This window comes from Photinus pyralis, unplaced genomic scaffold (assembly GCF_008802855.1).
Source record: "Photinus pyralis isolate 1611_PpyrPB1 unplaced genomic scaffold, Ppyr1.3 Ppyr1.4_LG5, whole genome shotgun sequence".
Taxonomy (NCBI): domain Eukaryota; kingdom Metazoa; phylum Arthropoda; class Insecta; order Coleoptera; family Lampyridae; genus Photinus; species Photinus pyralis.
The window spans coordinates 36,751,080-36,773,099 of record NW_022170596.1 but is presented as its reverse complement, the minus strand read 5'-3'; the positions used below and the strand labels follow the sequence as shown (position 1 = coordinate 36,773,099).

General features: G+C 34.9%; 1 protein-coding gene across 1 annotated transcript; it reads left to right on the top strand.

Annotated features, from left to right (window-relative positions):
- The first annotated feature begins 408 nt into the window (after nt 1-408).
- LOC116172613 (insulin-like growth factor 2 mRNA-binding protein 3-A) lies at nt 409-21,190 on the top strand. Its single transcript, XM_031489852.1, has 4 exons — nt 409-728; nt 1,215-1,275; nt 8,858-8,914; nt 21,065-21,190. Exons 1-4 carry the CDS (start codon nt 518-520, stop codon nt 21,087-21,089), a joined length of 354 nt encoding a protein of 117 aa, XP_031345712.1. The 5' UTR covers nt 409-517; the 3' UTR covers nt 21,090-21,190.
- The last annotated feature ends 830 nt before the right edge of the window (nt 21,191-22,020 follow it).

Here is a 22,020-nt window from a genome sequence, read left to right as displayed (position 1 = left end):
TTCCCAAAGACGGCTAGTAGAATTGTTACGTATGGCTTATCAAATGTAACCATCAGTGTTAATATTTGTACTTATTTGTAATTTGTACAAGGTGCTCAGGGATTCACAACAAATTTCTCAGTTTTGAAAATGTGAACTCCCCATTTTTTTGTCCTCAAAGTGGATGTCGATATTTTTAACACGTTTTCGATTAGTCCATTAATTTACTTTTCCCATGTAGTTTCGTGCAAATGGTGATTAGGTACCTTTCGATTACTAGTGAGAAACCCTCAGAACTGCTCACAATCAAAATCAACGCTACAGCTAGCAAAATGCAATTACCTACTCCATAGGGCCGTTGGTTAACTCAACATTTTTGTTAGATCAAAATTGTACGCAAAGTCGGCCTTGATTACCGTGTAAGATCATTCCAATTAAATGTCAGTTTAGTGCGAATGTCAGACAAGTTTGTTTTAGCGATTGTAAACGTGTTCCTCATCTAGCCACTAAAAAATTCCCATTCATTTAATCGCCAATAATGAATACCTCAGTTACGAAAATGCCTCCAATTACTATGAGTAAATTGTATATCGGAAATTTGCCGGCCGACACGAACGAGATGATTCTAAGACGATTATTTCTGGAGCAGAACTTACCTTGCACGAACGTACTTGTTAAACGTGGAGGTTACGCTTTCGTGGATTGTCCCGATCAGTCATCGGCCGATAAAGCGATTGACAAGCTTAACGGTAAGTGACAGGGTACATCTCGAACAATAGCTGACACGCTGTCTAAACTGCTGTGAAACGGTAGTTATTTTACTAATTGTAGAGGTGAAAAACAGCAGGGCGAAAGGTTTACAGTTATAAACTGCTCTGCTCAAGAGTTAACTGTTAGGAAAAAAATAGAGACTTCTTGGCGATTAGCTGACAGCTACACGAGAAAATGAAACAATTCCATTCATACCCACACGTTTATAACCGTTCAGAGCACGTTTTGCTATTTGAGAGACATCACGTGCCATATTGCTTCATTCCCCCAAACCCACACAGTGTATACTTAGCTTATCAACAGCAATTTTAGGCAGAAAATAAAGTTGACATTCGTTACAATAAAATGAACCTTCTCTTACGTTCGGCGACTCTTTTGAGAGCCCTCAGAGAAATAAATAAATATGTGCCTTCTTATCCCACACTTTCCCTTACATAAGCTAATAATTACTCGATTTGTTTCAGGTTTTAATTTTAATGGATCGTCACTGCAAGTTGAACCGTCAGTTGCGTCAGGGAAGAAGCGGTGAGTTTGTTTCTTCAATATCTATATTCGTATTCGTGAAATTCGGTAGACACCTTTACTTCAGAGAGCTCTTAAAGGGTAGCAAAACTCTTTGATCTCAAAAAGACGAAAAGAAGTTGTTATTTAATGTTCCACCGCAAGTCGAGGGGGTGATTTTACTTTATCGACTTTATAAAACCGAAATGTGATTTGCTGAGCCCAGTTCGTGATCATAGCACCAACGCGGTTGGATCTAGATGGAACTTTTTTAACGCATTTTCCAAAAATGAAAAACTCGTACAAAGCCCGTTTCATAACATAGATTCCCCATTCGTGCAAACTACTACTTCGTCAAAGGAACGGTAAAACATGTAAAAGTATATTGGGCTCTGCGTTTCTTTTAACACGTTACTTATTTACTCTTTTTCGCGCATATCACGTGGAATATGCAGCTATTGCGGAAAATTATCCTTTTACGTGTCGCAGATGTGAGCACAGATTCATTATTTGTTTGTGTTTTATATCGAAAATTGTGGATCAGAATAAATAGAAAAAGAGCTCAGTTAGTAAACCTACCTTCCACGTCCGGAAGATTGTAACTTCATTTGAAGGAATTTAAAAAGACGGTGCCAACTCAAATCCTTCCGGAAGCATTAAAAAATTATACTAAAATTTGTTCTTTTGATACTCAAAATCTGCCTTTTCGTGCCGGACGGTCAAAAAAGACACAAAATGTACAATCGTATCAATACATGTAAAAAATGTCATGGTGCCGGATGGCATGTTGCCGCAACATCGCAATAATGGACCTTTTTTTGCCGTACGAAAAAGTTCTATACAGGGTTAGGAAAAATTACCAGAACTGTTGGTTATTTCAAAATATACAGGGGTTATCGTATACATGTCTGTGATAAATTTAAATATACAGGGTTGCACACTAGTTGTGGATAGTTTCTTTTAATAGAACACCCGGTATATTATTAGATATAGTGATTGTCGACTCAATTTTAAACATTTTTTATTAACTATTATACCTAAATTCATTAGTTTTCCAAGAAACAATTTAATAAGTTCACTTTTAAAAAAGCGTATAACAAATCATAGCAAAACGGCTCTATTTTTAATAAGTCTTGAGAAAGACTCCCACTTACTAACTGGAAATGATATATATTATCGCAAAAATGTCTTTGGGTTCTTAAAACCTCCCTTGTTATTTTCGCAATTTCATTGCAATTTTCATTCTGAATGTTATTTTAAATTATTGGAGTTTTTTCGATAAACATTATTTTTCAGGTGACCCCAATAAAATAAATCTAATGGAGCTCCATCTTGCAAATTGGATGCAAATTATTGTAAATTAATATCACATACCTCCTGATCTGTTTGTCGCCGTACCCTCTAAAAATAAAAATATCAATTCTCTCTGTTTCAGTTGGTTTCAGTAAGTAAAAACGCCATGATATTTTCTTTTTTGCTTGTTTTTGTTAGAATTTGACATTTAGATTTCAAACTATTGATTATTGATTAGTAACAAACGCCGCGCCTTATTTATGCTCAGGTAAATACGACTATGTTCAAATATCGCACTGTTATCCGTTATTATTTGAAACGGCGATTTCTAGAAAACTAATAAATTTAGGTACAGCATATGGTCAATAAAAGAATGTTTAAAATTGAGTTGACAATCAAAACATGTAATAATATACAGGGGGTTCTATTAAAAAAATTATTATTCCCCACAACTTTGTGGGCGACCCTGAGTATTAAAAGCCCAGCACACCCCTCTCCCATTTTCATTGAAGGGTGTATTAGAGGTTTTTTTTTGAATTTGCAATAGTGTGTTTAGTGACAGTCAATTTGACAGCTGGTTTGTGCTCAGTAAGGTTTGCCATTGCACCATCAATAGACTTATGTATAATGGTGGAGTATATGGTCGTGTCTTAGTTTTTAATGGTTTTGTGGAATATTAAATACTTTCGATTAAAGCATTCATGTGTAATTTACTATGTCTATGTATTCTTTCGTGTTGAGGCCGTTAGGGTATTACATATTTTTATCATCAATAATCTGGAATTTCTTCCAATGTATCCTTCCATTTTAGTTATGTAGGATATAATAACAGGAACATGGTCTGATAGATCCATGTAGGTCGTTTGATATGGTTGTTCGCTAAAGTCCTTTTGTATTAATTTATCTAAAATGTCCGGTTGATGGTCAACGCAATAGGGATAATATGTAAAATCATCTGATGGTAGTACTTGAAAGTTGTAAGTTGTGGGATAATTTTAATAATTTGCTACCAGCTGGGTTAGAAGTTCAGCACCCCCACATTTTATTTTTGCTGTTTAGGTCACCAAATAATAATGTGGATTTACTAGTTGTTAGGGAGCGAACTCATAATTCGACACGGAGAATTAGAAGTGAGCCATGATTAACGAGCGGCAATATCCGCCCATTTTGGGAAAAGGACTCCCTAACCACCGAGCTAACCACCTTACGATATATATTAATGTTTTTCTAGGCTTAAGTTTAGTTCAGTAAGCGTGGTTGGTAAATACAGTCCACTTAGTGTAAGAATTAGTGTAAGGTGCTACAATAAAGGAAACCGTGAAAGCACTACTTGTTCTTATTTCAAATCAACATCTACCCCAACTGGGCTTGCTGGATTCAACACTAGTGTTAAACATTATTTTTATGTGTGATTCCAGAAGAATTTTATTGAGCGGTTTATAGCCACTTATTATATTTACAAGGTTATTGGACTGTTGTTTTACCTTATTTTACACATTGGAGCTTGTTGCAGTTTATAGAGATCGTTGATTCGTAATGTACTATCTGTCGTTTGATAATAATTCAGTTCATAACTAACGAAGATGTCAAAAGGGCCTTCCTTATTCATTGACCTACATTCACGATCCACAAATTTGATAAAGAACCCACCTGAATTTCATCGCAATCGACCCATTTGTTTTTGAGATAAAAAACTGCAAATGGGGCCAACACGAATTGAAGAATTGTTAATGAGTAAAACAAAACCTTCCTCATACTTCTAAGGTTTTATGTTTTACAAGTCCATGTAGTATTGACATGACGTTATCTATCACATAAATTCAACTGAAACATGAAAGATCGGCTCTAGGGTAAGAAACAGTGAAGAGCGTGAGATTCCGGTTATCTTTGAGAGTAACTTAATTAAAGTTTGACAACGCCTTCAAGGGATGAGAACAACTTCACGATATCCGCCATGTTGAACAGAATGGCGACTGGTCTCGAAACCTGTCACATGTTTTCTTATGCTTCATTTAACACATTCCCGCAAATGAATTTCGTTAGCACTCAGAAGATTCATCTATGACAATTTTCAAAACTACTGTCAAGGGACAGAACGACGGACAACTACACAATAGGTAACATTTACAGTGTCGAGTATCTTGTCGCTGACATAGGTGGATACCAGCAACTCCAGCTTTGGGGTCATTTGAGGTCACATTTTAGATGTTTTACACAACACATCCCCGAACTGTGATGCCGAATAAACTGATTTCCGTGATTTGATACATGATACCACTGATGTGGAAAAGTCCGTGTCTAACGTAGATCCTAAGCACCTAAATTTAATAAACCATCCTTATATATAAACGTACATATATGAATATAACAATCAATACCAATTTTCAAATGCATTCAGTTGTAAAAATTCTATTTATGCATACCCTACCGACGTTTATTATACAACGTAGCTACTTATAATTGAATCCAAAAAAATAACGATACAGCTTCATTTTTGACCTCTCTTAATGAGACCGACAAAGTTTGATTTATTAGCGTAACGCAATTCCGAAAGGGAGACTGTAGCAATTTTAAAAGCTGCAGCAGCAACCCCTCTTGAGTTTCCTTCCAAAGAACGGATTTAAATTACTTTCTCAAGATGAACGGAATATTATATACTTTAACGTTACCGGTATATAGCGGTTTTCCTGGAACTCATTCTAAAGGCCGTTTCGTTTTTCAGCATGTATAAGGTAGGTATGCCGGGTGGCATTGACCATAGGACCACCGCTACATTTTAATAAATGCTAAACTTGTTAGTGTGTTTAGAACAAAGAAACCGAAATTCTCGTAAAAGGTAAAAGAACGTGGAATGGCATTTTGTTTATCCACATCCACACACACACACATTGCGCTGTCGGGGTTGTATTTTAAAGTTTAGCATATCACTGGCTGGCGAAAGGCGAAATATGCCTTAAGATATACCTACTTCTTTTTACGCTGGCACATCGGATAAGTTCTGTAGGTTTTTGTTTTATAATGCACACAGAAGCCTTGGAGGTTCGATGTAAATTTGATACGAACCTTGCGTTGTGCTTGAAACCAGATGGTTTTTTTTTATTTTGTAGAGAAGTGGGTGTATTTAGGATATAAGCCAACTTCCTGTGAAAACGGGGTGGCACAAAAGGAAAAAATTATATAGAACCTTCGCTTTTTCGACATTTCTAGGAAGTGGATGAGGTTAAAACCGAATTAAATAAACTTTTTAATGTTCATCATCAATAGAATTCTGGTTTTCCAAAGAAATAGGCAATGTTTGTACTCTACACTGACTATTTTGACCTAAGACGTATGTTTGGCTTTGTACGGTAATCAGCTAATCACCCATTTAATTTCGTCGAAAACTTCAACTTCTTACTACTTAATGGTACAATATCGCCATATTTCTGGTATTGCAAGTGGTCGGCACGCGCGGTTAATGAATCAGGTGCAAAAATGAATTTCGGCAAGCAGCCTGCAGCTTGTCGATTTAAATGCAGATTACAAAGACAGATGCAACCTTTATTGAAATGAATTGCAATTTTACGAATTGCTAAATCGTTAAGTTTGCTTTAATCGTCTTGTACCTATAGAGATTTTGAACATGGAATATAATTACCATTACCACTCAAAGGTTTTAACTAAGTAGTTAATATGTGCAATTTGCACTATTATGTCCCCTGTCCACTCCATGTTACATCTTAATTACATGTACACAACTTATGTAAATGGTATCTCACTAAAAACTTCAATCTTGCCACACTTGAAAAACAGTGATATGAATCGTATAGGTAAATGTATTAAGACTCACTTCCACTTCAAGTTCAATACTTTTGGTAACAAGATTTAACAAAAAACGTGACCTTATTTTTTTAAATTAAGTTACGATTATGCTACCCTAACTATCAATGTATAGTATTTTTCACTATTCAAAAATCAAAAACCGGAGAGTCTCTACTAAAATCTATGGAAAAATCTGTCTAAAATAACAAAACTAGCAGTTGCGTCAAAAATTTGCCCGATCGTCCGTCCGGTCTCTTAAAATAGTTTACTATCCATCTGAGTGGTAAAAGAATGTATTTCTAAGGAGTAAATTCTTAGACGTTTCACCTACTACGAGTTTACATGTACATACCAGTATTCATACGAGTTATTTTGAGCGTGCTAAAAAGTAGGCGAAGAAACAAATGAAATTATCTGTCAACTTCCAGTTGAACAATGTTGCCTATACTATCATGACAACATAGGCCATCATCCAATATAAGTAGGTACTACGTAGTATGAACAAATGGTGTATATCCATAGCAATATCCATTGTTTCATCATTAGAATAATTATCAGCCATTTCGTGATAGTGAAGATGAAAATAACAAGACGTATAAATTTGACAATAAAGCTATAGCAATCGTTTTCATCGCCTACCCTTTCAAAGGGATGTATTCACTCCACACGTGCATTTGTTACTTAGTTATCGTTTTACGTTTTTAATTCATTAGATAACTATGACCTGTGATATATCGTTGCAAAAAGAATTTTGTACAGTTTCAGAATATACACTGGTCCAACATAAGGCTCTCTATCATAGGGATGTCGAAAACCATAGAAGATACGACGATGGTCAAATTAGGGAAAAGTTGCGCAATTAAAGGGATATCAACAGGCCAGGCAGTAAAGAAAACCTGAAAATTCCTATGACTTCCGAAGATGTACCAGAAAAACAGAAATTTGCCGATTTTGTTTTTATTTTTTTCTGTTCGGTTATTTGAACAGATACAGAAAAACTATTACTATTTACAAAATCGAAAAGTGTCTAGGTAATCCCTATAGGTACACGCTATGTGTATGGATATAGAGAAAGCTAAGTTTGCCACTCTTCCTCAAATGACACGCTGTGAACGCCTTATTTGAAAAAGATGGTAGTGCGTGGACTCCTACCATCAAATGCTTGTACTTATTCTATATGATATGCTTTTACCAGCTGACCTATATTTCTCCTTCAATGGCTGGACATTTATGAAAAAAACCTGAAAGTTCTCCATTTATAAGCTCTATTTTTACTATTAATAATTTCTTTTTATTTAATCTTAGTAATAATAATAATTTACACCTGTTGAGTGTTTTTCAAAACAGTTAAATCTACAGGTTCGTAATTAAACAGTAACCACGTCCTTTATTTATTCAATTACTCTAAAATTATGTAAAAAAAATTACTTTCGTCTCTAAAAAGGGTGAAGAAAATGCGATTTCCCTCTCCAGTGAGGAAAGTAAAAACAATTGCTGCGTTAATCTTAATATTGACATTTAAAATTGAAACACACTCGCATCTCGATTGCTATGTATTAAACTGCATTATTGCATACGATCATTTTTCAATTTTGATTGTAGCTTCAGAAAAAATTATGTGTAAAACTTGCTGTACTCATAATCTCTTCCGCCGATTTGATTTCCGTAATAGCCGAATCGTCGTAAACAGCTACAGAAATGTCCTCTTCATTTTTAACTTTGAACCTTATTCTAACCTCATGCAACATTCTCTTTTGTCTTTTAGACCTCTTGGTCCATTTTGAGGAATAACACATTATGCATGAAAACCTATAGAATTTGACACTATATCATCATGTGTTTTACGGATGGTATCACCTCAAGAAAACATGCCCTTGTAGGTTTATAGATACCACTATGCACGCGGCAATTCTAAAACTACTATTCAAAGCATCAATTACTTTAAGATAATTTTCGGAAGTTCGAAATTGGTGGAAAGTTTCCTGGAACTTTTTCTCACTTTACTTCCAAAAGCGGTGTTTCACAAAATATGACATTTTTCTATATTTACTGCATGGTCATGTTTTAAATTTTACACGCCAATGTAAAATGGACAAATAGACAACACAAAACAATTAACGGAAGTTTACCATTTATTAATGTATTTGATGAACAATATTTCTTCAGACCTAGAAAATTGTTTTACATTCCTTTGTAAATTAAAACCGCTTGCTAAAGACGACTTACTCAAAACCGAATTACGCAGGTGTGTTCAAATGTTCCTCGTTTGTCCAGTTTGATTTGAACATTCATAATTAGAAGCGAGGAATAGGTAATCATCGAGTTTTCGACAATAAGCACAATTGTCTATCCTTAAATATTTCTTCTACTTCAACAATACTGCCGACTGCCGTTAGTGTTACCTAGTAGTTCTCATTTCCGAAATTAGAATACATATTTTGAAAATGGTCTTCATTCATACAATCTCGCATAATTTAACAATAAAACTTATAACAGAATGTCTTTGTTTCAGATCGTATGTAACTTCGTACCCCGATATACCAGTAGACCAAATAGGAAGTGGATGGATGTAAGTAATCTCTATTTTCGAACGCTTTTTTTAGGCTCGCCTAATTATATATTGTGCTTACGTTTGCTACTGCTTAGCTTGTAGTCTCACTAGTCTTAGCAGCTTAAGCAACTTATGCCCTAGCAGTGCACCAATGTGAGGTAATTCGTGCTGGCAATATTGGACTTTTTTTAATTCACAGCCTCACAAATCGAGAACTTCCATATTGCAGGAACACAATAAAAGGTCCCTTGGAATAATAACACAAAATTTATTGCCGCAGTTTTATACCTTTTGCAAGGAAGGAAAACGAGATTTACTAACTTTATATTGTATACATACTTTTCATCTCCACAACAATACCACGAATACATTCGGAAAAATAGCATTTTGAGTGATGTGTTTTCGTATCAGATATAGATCATTGGATGGTGCAAAGGAGCGTAACGTAAACACAACATTAATTTCAAAGGAAAACACCATTAATAATAAAGAAACTCTTCATACTTATAAAAACACTTAATTGATTAATCGTATCGGATAACATTTGTAACCGGCACACGTATTTGTTCATGTTGACATTTATTGTAGGGAGTAGATTTCAGAAAATTTATGCTGTACTTGTTTTCGCTGCATTTCCCAACGGAGCGAGGCGGAATCATCCCCAGATTAAGAAGAATGGCTCTTATATTTCACATAATTTTTGTACGTTTCACGTCACTTTGCTTAGGTTCTATACAACGCGGAGCAACTTTTCGTATTTCTCATAAAATTGATCCTACAGTTAATCAGTCGAAAGGGGTTTTCGCTACAACTTCTGCTTGTCGACCATTCCATTTATTTAAAAATAGTCGCTACGGAAAAGTTTGCCTTCGCGTGTTGGATTAATGCTATTTGGAAAGATGGAAACAAGGAGGCATATTTTGTTAACGTTTCTTATTTTTGCTGTCTTCTGTAATGAAAATATAGGTATACATTCTGGAGTTCTTATGTTCGTTAATAGAACAAACAGCGTTTTGAGGAAATTAAAAGGTTTTAACCCCTGAAGCGGGTAAATTAAAAATCTGTTTGAATATCATCAATGAAACTTGATATTCGTTATAATTCTTACGCAATCACTCCTCACCGCATTTATTTTGCCTTTATTTTAACTGTAACTTACAGTCATTTGGCAACTTTAATCTGTCGTTCACAAGTAATGAGATTGTGCCTTGCTTTCCTGTTATATTTCATTCATAAGTACTATACTTCTGAATGGCAACTATTAAACTGCCAAATGTACACAGATTACTGAGTCATTTCCAACCTTTATTTCGGACTATTTTTTTTAGGACAATAACGTCCCTAAATATATAAAGTATAAAAAAGTTTGTTACATTTGATCCGAAAATTTGCCATTTTAAAAGGTTGTATCCTCGTCAACCGTCTAACACCACTTAACTTGAATTTACACGTCTCGTCTTTACCTGAATTATCCCATCGATTCGACACCGAGTAACTTAAAACTAAAGCTATTTTTATAACTAATCTTATTACATTAGTGTATACACGCGAAAATCAATAATAATACAGTCAAAAGGAAACAATACAAGTAAATTAACGTTAAAAGACCCTGCAGTATCAAAATAAGCCTTCGAAAAGACAACAATATCTGTCGAGTTTCAAAATTCTGTATTTTCGGTTACAATCTTCCATTGTCGCCCCCGGAATTGGACACGGTAGTACCGTTGGAAGGTTTTAGTGTGGTTTAACGTTATTTTATGTAAGAATATTTTTCTACAGGCAAACGTTGCATAAAGAATTCATTGACGTTCGTTCTTGCGTGCAAACCGTATGTTTTCGTTTTTATTAAGCTAGAAATTTTTTGCGTTTCGTATTAGCGCGATTCATCGCCGCTGAATAAATGAACAAATAAAATTCCCGATACCTTTGCATTGGTTTCGCCGAAATCGAAAGTAATCCTGTTAAACACGCAAGGTTTACTGCTGCATTAATAAATTAAGACCGGTACCTCTCTGCATACAGAGCGCCCTCGCCCTCTCGAGCGCGAATCGAGTTAAAATATCAAAATCGCTTGCACTCTCCCAAAATGCACAAATTTATTTGCAAAACGAAGAAGAAATACACGTGACGATCCTTTTCAGGAGGACGTTGACTTTTCCGGTGGATGGCGTCGAATCGATAAGTTCGGAATTGAATGTGTGCGCGCTTGGAAAACCAATATGCGGGAAAAACGTATAGAAAACGGTTAATAATCTAATTTGTCCACGGCGGTGATTATTTTTATAAGCGGAGGAATGTCTAAAAAAAGATTACAACTAAATAGGGCATTTTCGGGTAAAGGTGATGGCACGACACGTGCCCTTTAATAAAATGTTCAATCCGGCATTTAAATACATAGGTATATACGATAAGTGCTGACCGAATGAACTCAAGAATAGGGCAGCGGGAAGAAGTTCGGGCGTCACGTCTACGTCAACTTAAAATAGTGCAAAAATCAATAGTTTGCGCCTACCACACCAATATTTTATTTTTATGGCGCTGACGAATATTTCAGAATACCAAACTTTGTTAAAATTAATTACAGCAACGTGTAACCCAAAATGTGGGAAGCCAATCTAGGAATATCCCCTGAAATATGTTTACATAAAAAGTGTTCTCAATACATACCTAACATTTAATTAATCATTTCGTAAGGGTAGGAAAGTGAACCTATACTCTATTCAAAACTATTCTGCCGCTCTAAACGCATTCATTGCGAAACGAAAAGGCAAAACATTTTCAGACATGCATGTCGATACCAGTGAGGGATTTCCGCTTTATGCGGAATATTTTGCGGAAATATACATTTTTTGTGGGCCGAACATGAAGTGTAGGTTTTTAATCACGAATTGTCACTTTGGTACTGCCAAAATCCTTAGGTATATAACCAGGCTGCCAAATTTAAATGCCTACACCCCAAATTATTTTATTCTTATTAACCACATTTTAAGTACATTAAAAATGTGATTTTGCTGAATATTAATCGCTGTTTCTCATCAAAATGAAGGAATTTAGATTTTGTCCTTTTTTCCGGTAAGCAACAGCAAACTCAACCATTACAAATTTATGAAGTAATTATCACCCAAACGCGTTAAAAAAGCGATTATGTTCAACTTTTCCAAACACTCAAAAATAGTGTTGATTTGTATGCCAATAGGCCGTTAAGTTTCACTTATACAGCGCATATCTAGTTAAACGATCCACATATACCTACATTAATTAAAGCTGGGTACACATCCAGTGTTAATTCGATCTTTGTATTGTTTTAAAAAATTGTTTTTTGAGTTAGATATCTATTTAAACGGATTAGTAATTAGACTTCACACCTTCAATCCGCTTGGAAACTTTCTATGGTTATTAAAACGATGGAAGAATTTATATTTGCTTGACGTTGAGGATCTTGTACGGAACTCCTATACATGTAATTTAATTTGCAATTTAATGCTTTGTTCTGGCTGTGTCTGTACAGAATGGTTCAAATTCGTTCCCCACCATTGGGATATCCGTAACGGGGTGTGGTGATACCGTGTATCGAAACCGAAATTTTTCAAAAATTTTTCAAAATAACTGAAATATCACCGAAAAATGAAAATGTCAAATTTCGTTTTCAATTTTCCGTAACTTAAACGGTCAGGAATGGAGGGTTCTCGTTGGCACCTTCTATGTGCACATTTTTTCGTGGAATCTAAATGTGTTTTCAAAATTTCCAAAGCACGCTAGATGTAGAAGGTACAGGGTATTATTTCCTTATTTCTTATGGGCACTATATTGGATTTTTAAGGCATGAGATAGAGGACAAAAAACGAAAAATAAAGACTGTCCCATTCTATACTTTTACATAAATTTCAGAATCAATTGTTTTACATTCATTTGTTCTCAACAAAACATCCACGGGTAACTGGATCATTCTGAATCAACATGGCTTTGATGGCGATGCATTCAAATGAATTTCTCTTTTTGTGTATCTTATCTTAGCCTGTTGTGGAAATTCTCATAACAGATTCAGATTCTCCAAACAATAATGACAGCCAATGAGGCGACCGGAACCACTCCAATCGCACTGATCAATGCATTACACTATGCTATTATTTTGTGTACAACTGTATTTAATTAACTTTTTAACGCGAGTTGTCAGCTTAATTAATCTTAGACGTGACCTAAAATGTCCACGACTCTTTCTCTCTCAAAATTTTGTAGCTCATACCTTATTCAGTAAATATAAGTTTTATAGCCAAAAGGACATTTCCCATTACTCAAAATTACACAATTCAAGTTTCTTTTTATCTTTAGAGTAACCAACCTTAAACCTTTATAAATTTCTGAATATAGTATTCTGGGTTCAAGTGGAAGACCAGGAGCGGCACTTAAGGGCCAGTCCCTGAACTTGCACCTGTTGCCTACAATTATGCAATAACCTGATATTTGTTTCGATAGTCATTGAATTATTGGGCAATAAAGGTTCTACGTAGTTCAATAAATAAATATTGAATAGCTTCCAAAACCTTTTCAGCTCTCGACACCATTTAGGGGAACATCTGTCTCAAATTTCAACCAAATCGGTCTGGTTGTTTCGCCCGAACCGCGAACATGCATATACACGAATAGGGCGCACCCAGAACAATTTTTTTGAGCGGAGGAGGGGGATAGTTTTTAGTTATATCGCCATTCTGTAGATATGCAAGTATAAATAATAGGATAGGCTATAAGGGATGTCATAAAAGTCCACATTTTTCTGGTTTTTTTAGTCACACAATAAAATGAACAACTCTGCCCCCATTTAACCCCATTTTCGTTGTGCCAGTCAAAACGTAGCTGAAAGACTTGTACGCTCGAACTCATTATCTTGGACCAACTTATCCACGCTTATTGACTTTAAGAGTTTTTCATCTTGTACGAACTTGAGTTGCTGAAAGTACAACAGTTTTTTAAAAGTGCAATAATTATATACTTCCTACTAAAATATTAATCAGTTGTATAACAGTTGGTACACGTAACAGGTACATTACATACAGTACTTTCTTTCTTCTCTTTTCTCCTCTTGTTTTTTCCTGTAGATATCTTAAAAAGAAATTTTTTTTCTTTTACTCTCATGCTCATGAGTCATGTATATCATTTTGTATGGGAATAAAGTCAATTATTATTATTATACTTATTATAATATCTTAAAAGTTTCAAATACAGACTTGTGTTAATTAATATGAATCGATTTTTAGACCTCGTCGACCCCCAAAATCAATTTACGTTTATGTCGCCTTAAAAGGTTTCAAAGGTTTTTTTTTTAATTTGAAAAAGGCGAAATAATAACAAGGTTTTTAAAAGCTTCTTTAGAACTCTTAAGGATTCTTTGATGCTCGTGGAAAAATGTACGATCCTTAAAAGACGCATTAAAAAACATTTGCTGACCTATAAAAATTCTCAAACACCATTAAAGTGTATTAAATTTTTAAAGGTTCTTCAGTACCTACTTTAAAAAACACGTAAAGGGTTTCCCAACAAAATTTTACAAATACATGGTTGGTATAGCGTGTGCCATATCATAGTATCAAGTACCTAAAAATAGCCAGAGTTTTTATTTTTTTAATTGTTTTAGTTAAGGTTGACATTTTGAGAAAAAAAGCTCAAAATTTGTTGTTCAATTTTGTCTTTATTGTTATTGTTTAATTCTCGATTATTGCTAAAGTTTTTTTCTTCAAATCAAGACCATTAAAGATTGCTAGGGACTAATAAAAGCTGTAAGTACTCTTAAAGATCGAAGAAGATTTCGAAAGAGTCCTCTAGAAGGTCTTCGAAGACTAAAAATGAGGGTTCCATTGCTCATCTGCATAACATTTACCCCTTACATCAGCAGCTATTGTTTGTAACCAATGCAATCCTTAATTTCTTATTCCCGTTTTATTCTGCGGGAAACAAGAATATTCTATTTTGTACATCCCATCTGAACGACATTCATTTGATACACCAATGGATATAGACTTACGGAACAGTGTATAGCTACTATATATACCACAACTGACTCGTCCGTAAGCTTTTTTGGAACCCACTCACTGAATGTCCTGCACGTATTGTCGTATCACTGAAAGAAAAACCATTGATTTTTTAACGTTTATTAATGCATATACGTATTTAAGGTAAGATTTTACACATTAAACAGTTTTTCTGTGCACAGATTTGGACTGTCGATGGGCTCCAAAATGGTAGACGAGTCTGCCTGAACAGTGTAGGTAATACCATTTATGCAATGGTAATACGTAAAACAAACTGAAGTTAGTTAGCAACTTTTCATTATGAAAAGAATAAGAACGTGTCTAAAGCAGCTGTCGCACGATCCATATGGCCTACTGCACCGCATACAAAGTAAAATTTAAACGAATTCACGTATAAGTAATAATAATAAAGTATAAACAAATTTCGTAGGTAGTAATTAGTACGGGACCACGTTACGGTAGCAAACACTAAATACTATGGACGAATCCTTCCTAGCCAAAATTTTCAGGGGATCGTGACTTTTAACCCGCTTGTTAAATTATAGACCTGAAAAGTTCACCCGAATATTTTCGTACTTGCTCGAACTAAACAACTGCCGAAACATAATGTGTTCCGCTACAACGGTTTTGTTCAATTTCTGTCTCTCTGATGGTCCAATTAACTAATTAACTCTGCCTACCGTTCCAATGTTAAATAAATATAAAATCTAGACACGTTTCCCAATCCAAGGACCGCCAGAGCTCCTCGACCTTGAACATTTTGCTCTATTCTATTCACCTTATCCGAACCTCTCTTCTTTCTAACAAAAATATTTTACGATGCTATTCATCACCAGTTTCAGGTACGTCAACTGGAAATATTTTCGGTTTAAAACGTATTCTTTTAGAAATAAGAATATAATAGCTACTCTAATTTGGCCGTAGGCGTACGGAACTGGTCTCATTCCTTACCTTCCTTAACTTAAGCTCGTGTTCGCTACCTGACCATCCTCTTCAATTAGGTACTGTTACTTGTTAATCCTAGTTCGTTGTACGTTCAATAGTATTTCGATCATCTGTGCTGTATACGTTTGTTTATACAACGAGATAATTCGTTTTTTTTTTACTGACCGCATCCAATTGTGTGCGTTAAAAACGTGCATCTTTCTACACCCGTTTGGATTGTCGAGTCTCTGGATAATCCCTGGTGGTTGTATTTTATCGATATTTACAGTTCTGAGCTTCTAAATAACTAGAGAAACAGACAATGGATACATAAAGTAAAACTGTTCTTTACAATCCACCTATTGATATTTTAACATAAAGGGAAATGTCCGTTTTGGTCTCTGCTCTGGTTTAGTGATTTATGCTTTACTTCTGTTGCCACTACAAACCAACATTTTCAAATTCGTTACCCAGTCCTTCTTTGATCGATTTTGTACGTATAAAGCTATACAATTTACGTAAATGAAAAATCGTTTTTTGTGTATTAACTGTTGATACAACACGGGGTCCCAATGAAAATTGTACCTCCCTAAAACTTGGCAAGGAAATGTGCTAACAAAAATCCAAACACCAGCCCATTTTTATATCGAGAATGGCCAATTTTGATGAAGAAATGATTTTTGCAACTTTATACTTTAGCTCTGCATTAAGGATTGCAACACCGCACAAATTTAAAATGATCCGTAATTTTTAAGGGGTTTTGATTACTTACACAGCCGATTTTATCTTTTTAAATCGATCGAATCGTTAACGAGAAATCGCGTTTAAAAATAACTACTCGAACGAAGGTATTCCTCGAAACAACCTCTGAATTATACCGTTGTTGTAGGGTAAAAGACATTCTGTTCGTAACACGACCGAAAACTGCAAAAAATTGTACCGTGTGTCCCATATTTTGATTGAGGATGCAATGTATTTCAGCTGTTTTTAAAGATAAGATATGATACCATCCCAAAAAGTCAAACTTTTCGTTTTCACCCTGTAACTCAGAAGCAAACGTTTGATTATGTCATCAATGTGTGATTTCACAATTTTTACCGTCTCGTCTGTAGGTATGTACAGGGTGTTTTTTTGGGAGCTTTAGCTAAACGTTTCTGGGAAAGTAAAATACGTAGGTTTTTGAAAATTTGCACTTAGGAGTTACTCTGAAGGCCGAATCTATGTAAAATATTTTCTAAGTGTCCGCACTTCCGGAAACACCGGAAGTAGATAGTAATTCCGTTATTTTAAATGGCAACCCCTATTTTTTATTGCATTTTTGGATTTTACGTGAAATTTCAGTTCTTTTGATACCCATATGTCGATATCTGCCAGTTATGGTTTTTAAGTTATTTTGACTTTAAGAAAAAAAATGGCGGATGCAGATGGTACCTTGATAATTGATTACTTGTAAAAGGTTATAGTCATGGCAACCCATTTTTATCAGTGCATAGAGAATGAATAGGGCTTTCTTTTAGTGTACTTAAAAAAAGTTAAGTTGCGTACAACCGCACCTATGGAGATCCAAATTTAAGAAACTTCAAAGTCTATAAACTCAGTTTTTTAAATGGAATGACCATGTTCTTAATATTACATGAGATAGAGAATCGAAATTGGCATATTTTGATATTACATGTTCCTATAGCTATCTTTAACAGTTTCTGATTTATTCCCATTTCATTGAATTGATCTCGGAATTGATGCCATTTTTTTTCGCATTTTCTTTTTAGTAGTTGGCCATGATTTTATAACAATCGAATTTTAAACAAATCAAGGAATGGATTCTTTAATACCATTGATTCTAGTACTAGTCTAAATAATTCATTAATAAATAAGTCATTTATTAAGGATATAGGACGGAAAATTTTTGAAAAATCTAGTCGTTCAACTGAATTTCTTAAACAACGTATAAGCAAAGAGTAATATTCTTTGGTATCAGTCTGGAAATTAAGAGAGGTAATGCGATATCTGTTCTAGCAACAATTCCATACCAAAAATGTTTCAACGAAGTTTTTTGTATTTTGCATTGAATTTATTTTGTTAATCTTGCATTTGCAATTCAATTCATTTTCTTAAATATTCTCTTGTAGAGCTTTGTATCACTTGTGCTTCAACGGTTTGTAGTGCATTAGGGGTACAAAATTTCCAAAATTCATACAATTTCGTTCCAGTTTTCGAATGAATGTACGGAAAGCACGCGCCGCGATTCTGCCCATTTCACCATAAATAACAATTAAATTCCAAAATAGGTGAAACCACTGCGAGTCATTTTTCGATTTTTGAAAAACTTATGTTAACCTATAACAGTGGGTGATGGATTAGTGTCACTAGATTTGTTTAAAATTCAATTGTTATAGAATCATGGCCGACTACTAAAAAGAAAATCTGAAAAAAATAGTGTCAATTCAATAAAATGGGAATAAGTCAGAAACTGTTAAAGATAGCTATAGGAACATGTATTGTCAAAATATGCCCATTTCGATTCTCTATCTCATGGAATAGTAAGAACATGGTCATTCCATTTAAAAAAGCTGTGTTCTTAGTCTTTGAAGTTTCATAAAATTGAATATTCATAGGGGCGGTCGTACGCAACTTAACTTTTTTTAAGTGCATTAAAAGAAAGCCCTATTCATTCTCTATGCACTGATAAAAATAGGTTGCCATGACTACAACCGTTTTCAAGTATTCAATTATCAAGGTACTATCTGCATCCGCCATTTTTTTTCTTAAAGTCAAAATAACTTAAAAACCATAAACGGTAGATCGACATATGGGTATCAAAAGAAGTGAAATTTCACGTAGAATCTAAAAATGCAATAAAAAATAGGGGTTGCCATTCAAAATAACGAAGTTACTATCTACTTCCGCTGTTTCCGGAAGTGCGGCCATTTTGAAAATATTTTACATCGATTCGGCCTTCAGAGTAACTCCTAAGTACAAATTTTCAAAAATCTACCTATTTTACTTTCCCAGAAACTTTTAACCTAAGCTCCCAAAAAAACACCCTGTAAGTATATGTAACTACGCAAGTTGAAAATTTTCCGCGATAATGGATCGACAGGTTTTGGCCGAATTTTGGATATTTGTCTATTAGGCATACGGAAACGAAAAATAACGGGTCGGATTTTTGTTTTATGACAGAACTGGGCACATATTAATCGGGATCCGCGATATTACCATATACGCGCGACTTGAATAAACTTTCGAATGTTGAGACTAAAACGTAAAGTATATCCGTGAAGTAAATTGTCGATTTGTAATCATTTCCATTTACAGTACAGACATTCTTTGTTACATCCGTAGGTGAAAAAAACTGTCATTGTACCTAATCGGTAGGTATGAAGTAGAAATAGCAAGAGGAGTCTTATAGAAAGCACAGAACGTAGTTTTTATTCTTTCTAAATCCGTTAGGAACTGTTGGATTCACGAGCCCCCTTCAGTTTTGTGGATTAGATGGGGAGGCGCGAGGGTTGTTTTTGTCTAAGCAACGTTATTTCCGGTGCGGCGTATATACAAAATGTATACGGCAGAAGGATGCAATATTGCAATGGTAAACGGAAAATTGCAGGTTGCAACTTTTGCGAGGCAGGTGCTTACGAAAATATCTAAACCTTTTTATCGATCTAAACATGATAAATGACGGGTATTATTAGTGATGGTCACGGCAATTTAATACCTTTTTTCGCCTTACACAATGTGGGAATATGGGACTAGGATCGATCGATACAACTTCTGTCAGACGCACGGATGTGTTGCCCAAATGTTTCCGGTTCCTCAAAATTTTACGCCGTAAATTCTCTCGTAAATTTTATCGAGTTATGTTGCGGGTACAACATGTTTTGGAAATGAAACTTTTCAAATTTGAGAGCGAATACGCATAATAGATGGAAGATGTTCTTGATGTGTCATTTCTATCATTTGGAAGGTTTGATTTTCAGTTTTTTTATCTACAGGTAAAGCATTCGCTGTAAATTTTGCATATTTTGGATGCATATTATGAATACCAGTGGCATACGCAGGGCCGTAGAGAGAAACTTGGGGCCCGGGGGGTTGTTAAGCACGGGCCCCTTTTTTGTGCTTAAACTTACCTATTTCACATTACTTTATTCTACTAATCAAGGACTCATAATATGAAATATTTGAAGGAATCCCCCCGTTTACCCCCCCCTCCTCGTCAGGCCTGGGCATACGCCTTAAAAGTATAACCCCATAAATTCTTAGTTACGTTTACCTTTGAGGCAAAGAAACAGTATACAAACATTCATAGTGATATATTGTTTCTCTCTTCAACTAATATAAAATATTTACACCCTAGCAAAAGACGATAGACTAAAAATAAAAAAAATCACTGAGAACTACATAAAACGTACGACAGATCGGGTAGCTTGACGCCAGATATTTCATGAATTATCCAAGTTGGAGGGAAATCTTCCCTTAGGAATTGCAACTTAAGATCGTAGGTATGATATGTTGGCTGTAGGATAGGAAGCGCTTTCTGTCGACGAAACAACCCCAATCGTAGGTAATTCAGTTACTAGACATGTAATTGACTTGAAGGCTTCTTGATACCAAACCCCAAACTCATAGAAATGAAACTTTACGTATAAGTTCCGTTTTAAAAGATGCCTAGTAAACAGTAATGAAAGCGACTATCTACCTTGTGCATTTCTGACATTTGTATGTTTTTTACTTCGTTTGTATACTCTCTTTGTCGTCGATCCTTTACCGTATAATTGCATGGAACGAAGTACGTATTGTGAGGGGTAAAGTACAAAATTTCGATTATTTTGACACTGATATCGTTAAAAATTACCTAAGCCCTCGGTACTGAGTTTGAAAGATGGTAACTGCTTTGAAAATCTGTATTATACTCGTAATTTAGTTTGAACCGCAGTTTTTGGCTACGTAACTCCTTGGTATTTACTTGTCTTCGAGTTTTTGTGCTCTGGAACACCATCACCTTGTGGTGGCTAGAACCATTTAGTTTGTGCTCAAGTAGATTATTGATGCCAGTTTCATTGTTTAGATCGAATTTTTGAAGTAGCTACAAATAGAATTTTGACAGTCTTAAGTAGTAGAAGTCCTACGCTTACTTTGCGAAAGCGCTTTATGTAGAACTTGCTTATTAGATTTTAGGTGGCTGGCTACCGATAAATAAAATTTAACCATTACCTACTTTTAGCCGAGCCGGAACCGCTGCTCGTTAGTGATGTTATGGACGCAGGTGCTAATATCTCAAGATTGAAAACGAGCATTTGTTAACATCATGTATTATTTATTTATTCAAATAAATTTTATTCTACGTTAATTTTATTAAATCTGCGAGATTTATTAGAGAGAAAACGTCAAGTAGAAAGACTCATTGGCAAATTGTGAAGGTCCTCCTCAATTAAATAAGTAGGTATCTCATAGATGGAAACCTATAAGTATTGCGCTTTCATTTACTGAGCTACCGACTTACACAACCACCCTTACTAAATAACTGAAAAGTGTTACCGGTCTTTGATTTATGAAACAAACTGCAGTTCATAATTTCCAGGAAAAAATAAGGATCTATTTTTAAAATAGGTGGTCAATTATATGTGAAATCTGCGTTTTCTTGCTTAAACAAAAATAACAAAGAATTAAAAGCAAAATATTACCTAATGATAAATGAAAACTTATTAATTTAGCATTTAGAATTGTCATCATCAATTGATCAGCAACCCCAACCATACCTTATAGGGTAGCCACACTTAAACTTTTGATTCGGCCACAAGCGAGTAATGATTTGGAATAGGTACCTACCTAATTGTGACTTCAGCAACATAGTCAAATTACTGTAAATTTACTCTTTTTTTATTCTGAGTTTTTTTTTAAACTAGCTGGACCTGTTCGTTCTTTATAAATTATTGTGGTATACTCTTTGATACATTTCCCTAATTAAAGTAAAATTATACATCATCCGGGCGGTTTGAATACTTGAAGAGTTCAGGGTATAACAAGTCAGGTATGAAATTTCCGTACATAACTACTGCTCGTACAGTAAGTAATAGGTACAACTTACTATTACCACTGAGAGATTTGAAAAAAAAATATCTCAATAGTGACTTTCAAAACTCTTGGTAGGTACCTAGGTGGGCATAGAACCTTAAAATC

Bases quoted from the DNA above. Each gene is read 5' to 3' on its own strand.
- LOC116172613 (XM_031489852.1), top strand. From the start codon at position 518: ATGAATACCTCAGTTACGAAAATGCCTCCAATTACTATGAGTAAATTG. The intron at 729-1,214 runs GTAAGTGACAGG...GATTTGTTTCAG, and splicing joins AGCGATTGACAAGCTTAACG to GTTTTAATTTTAATGGATCG. The intron at 8,915-21,064 runs GTAAGTAATCTC...ACCTACTTTTAG, and splicing joins CAAATAGGAAGTGGATGGAT to CCGAGCCGGAACCGCTGCTC.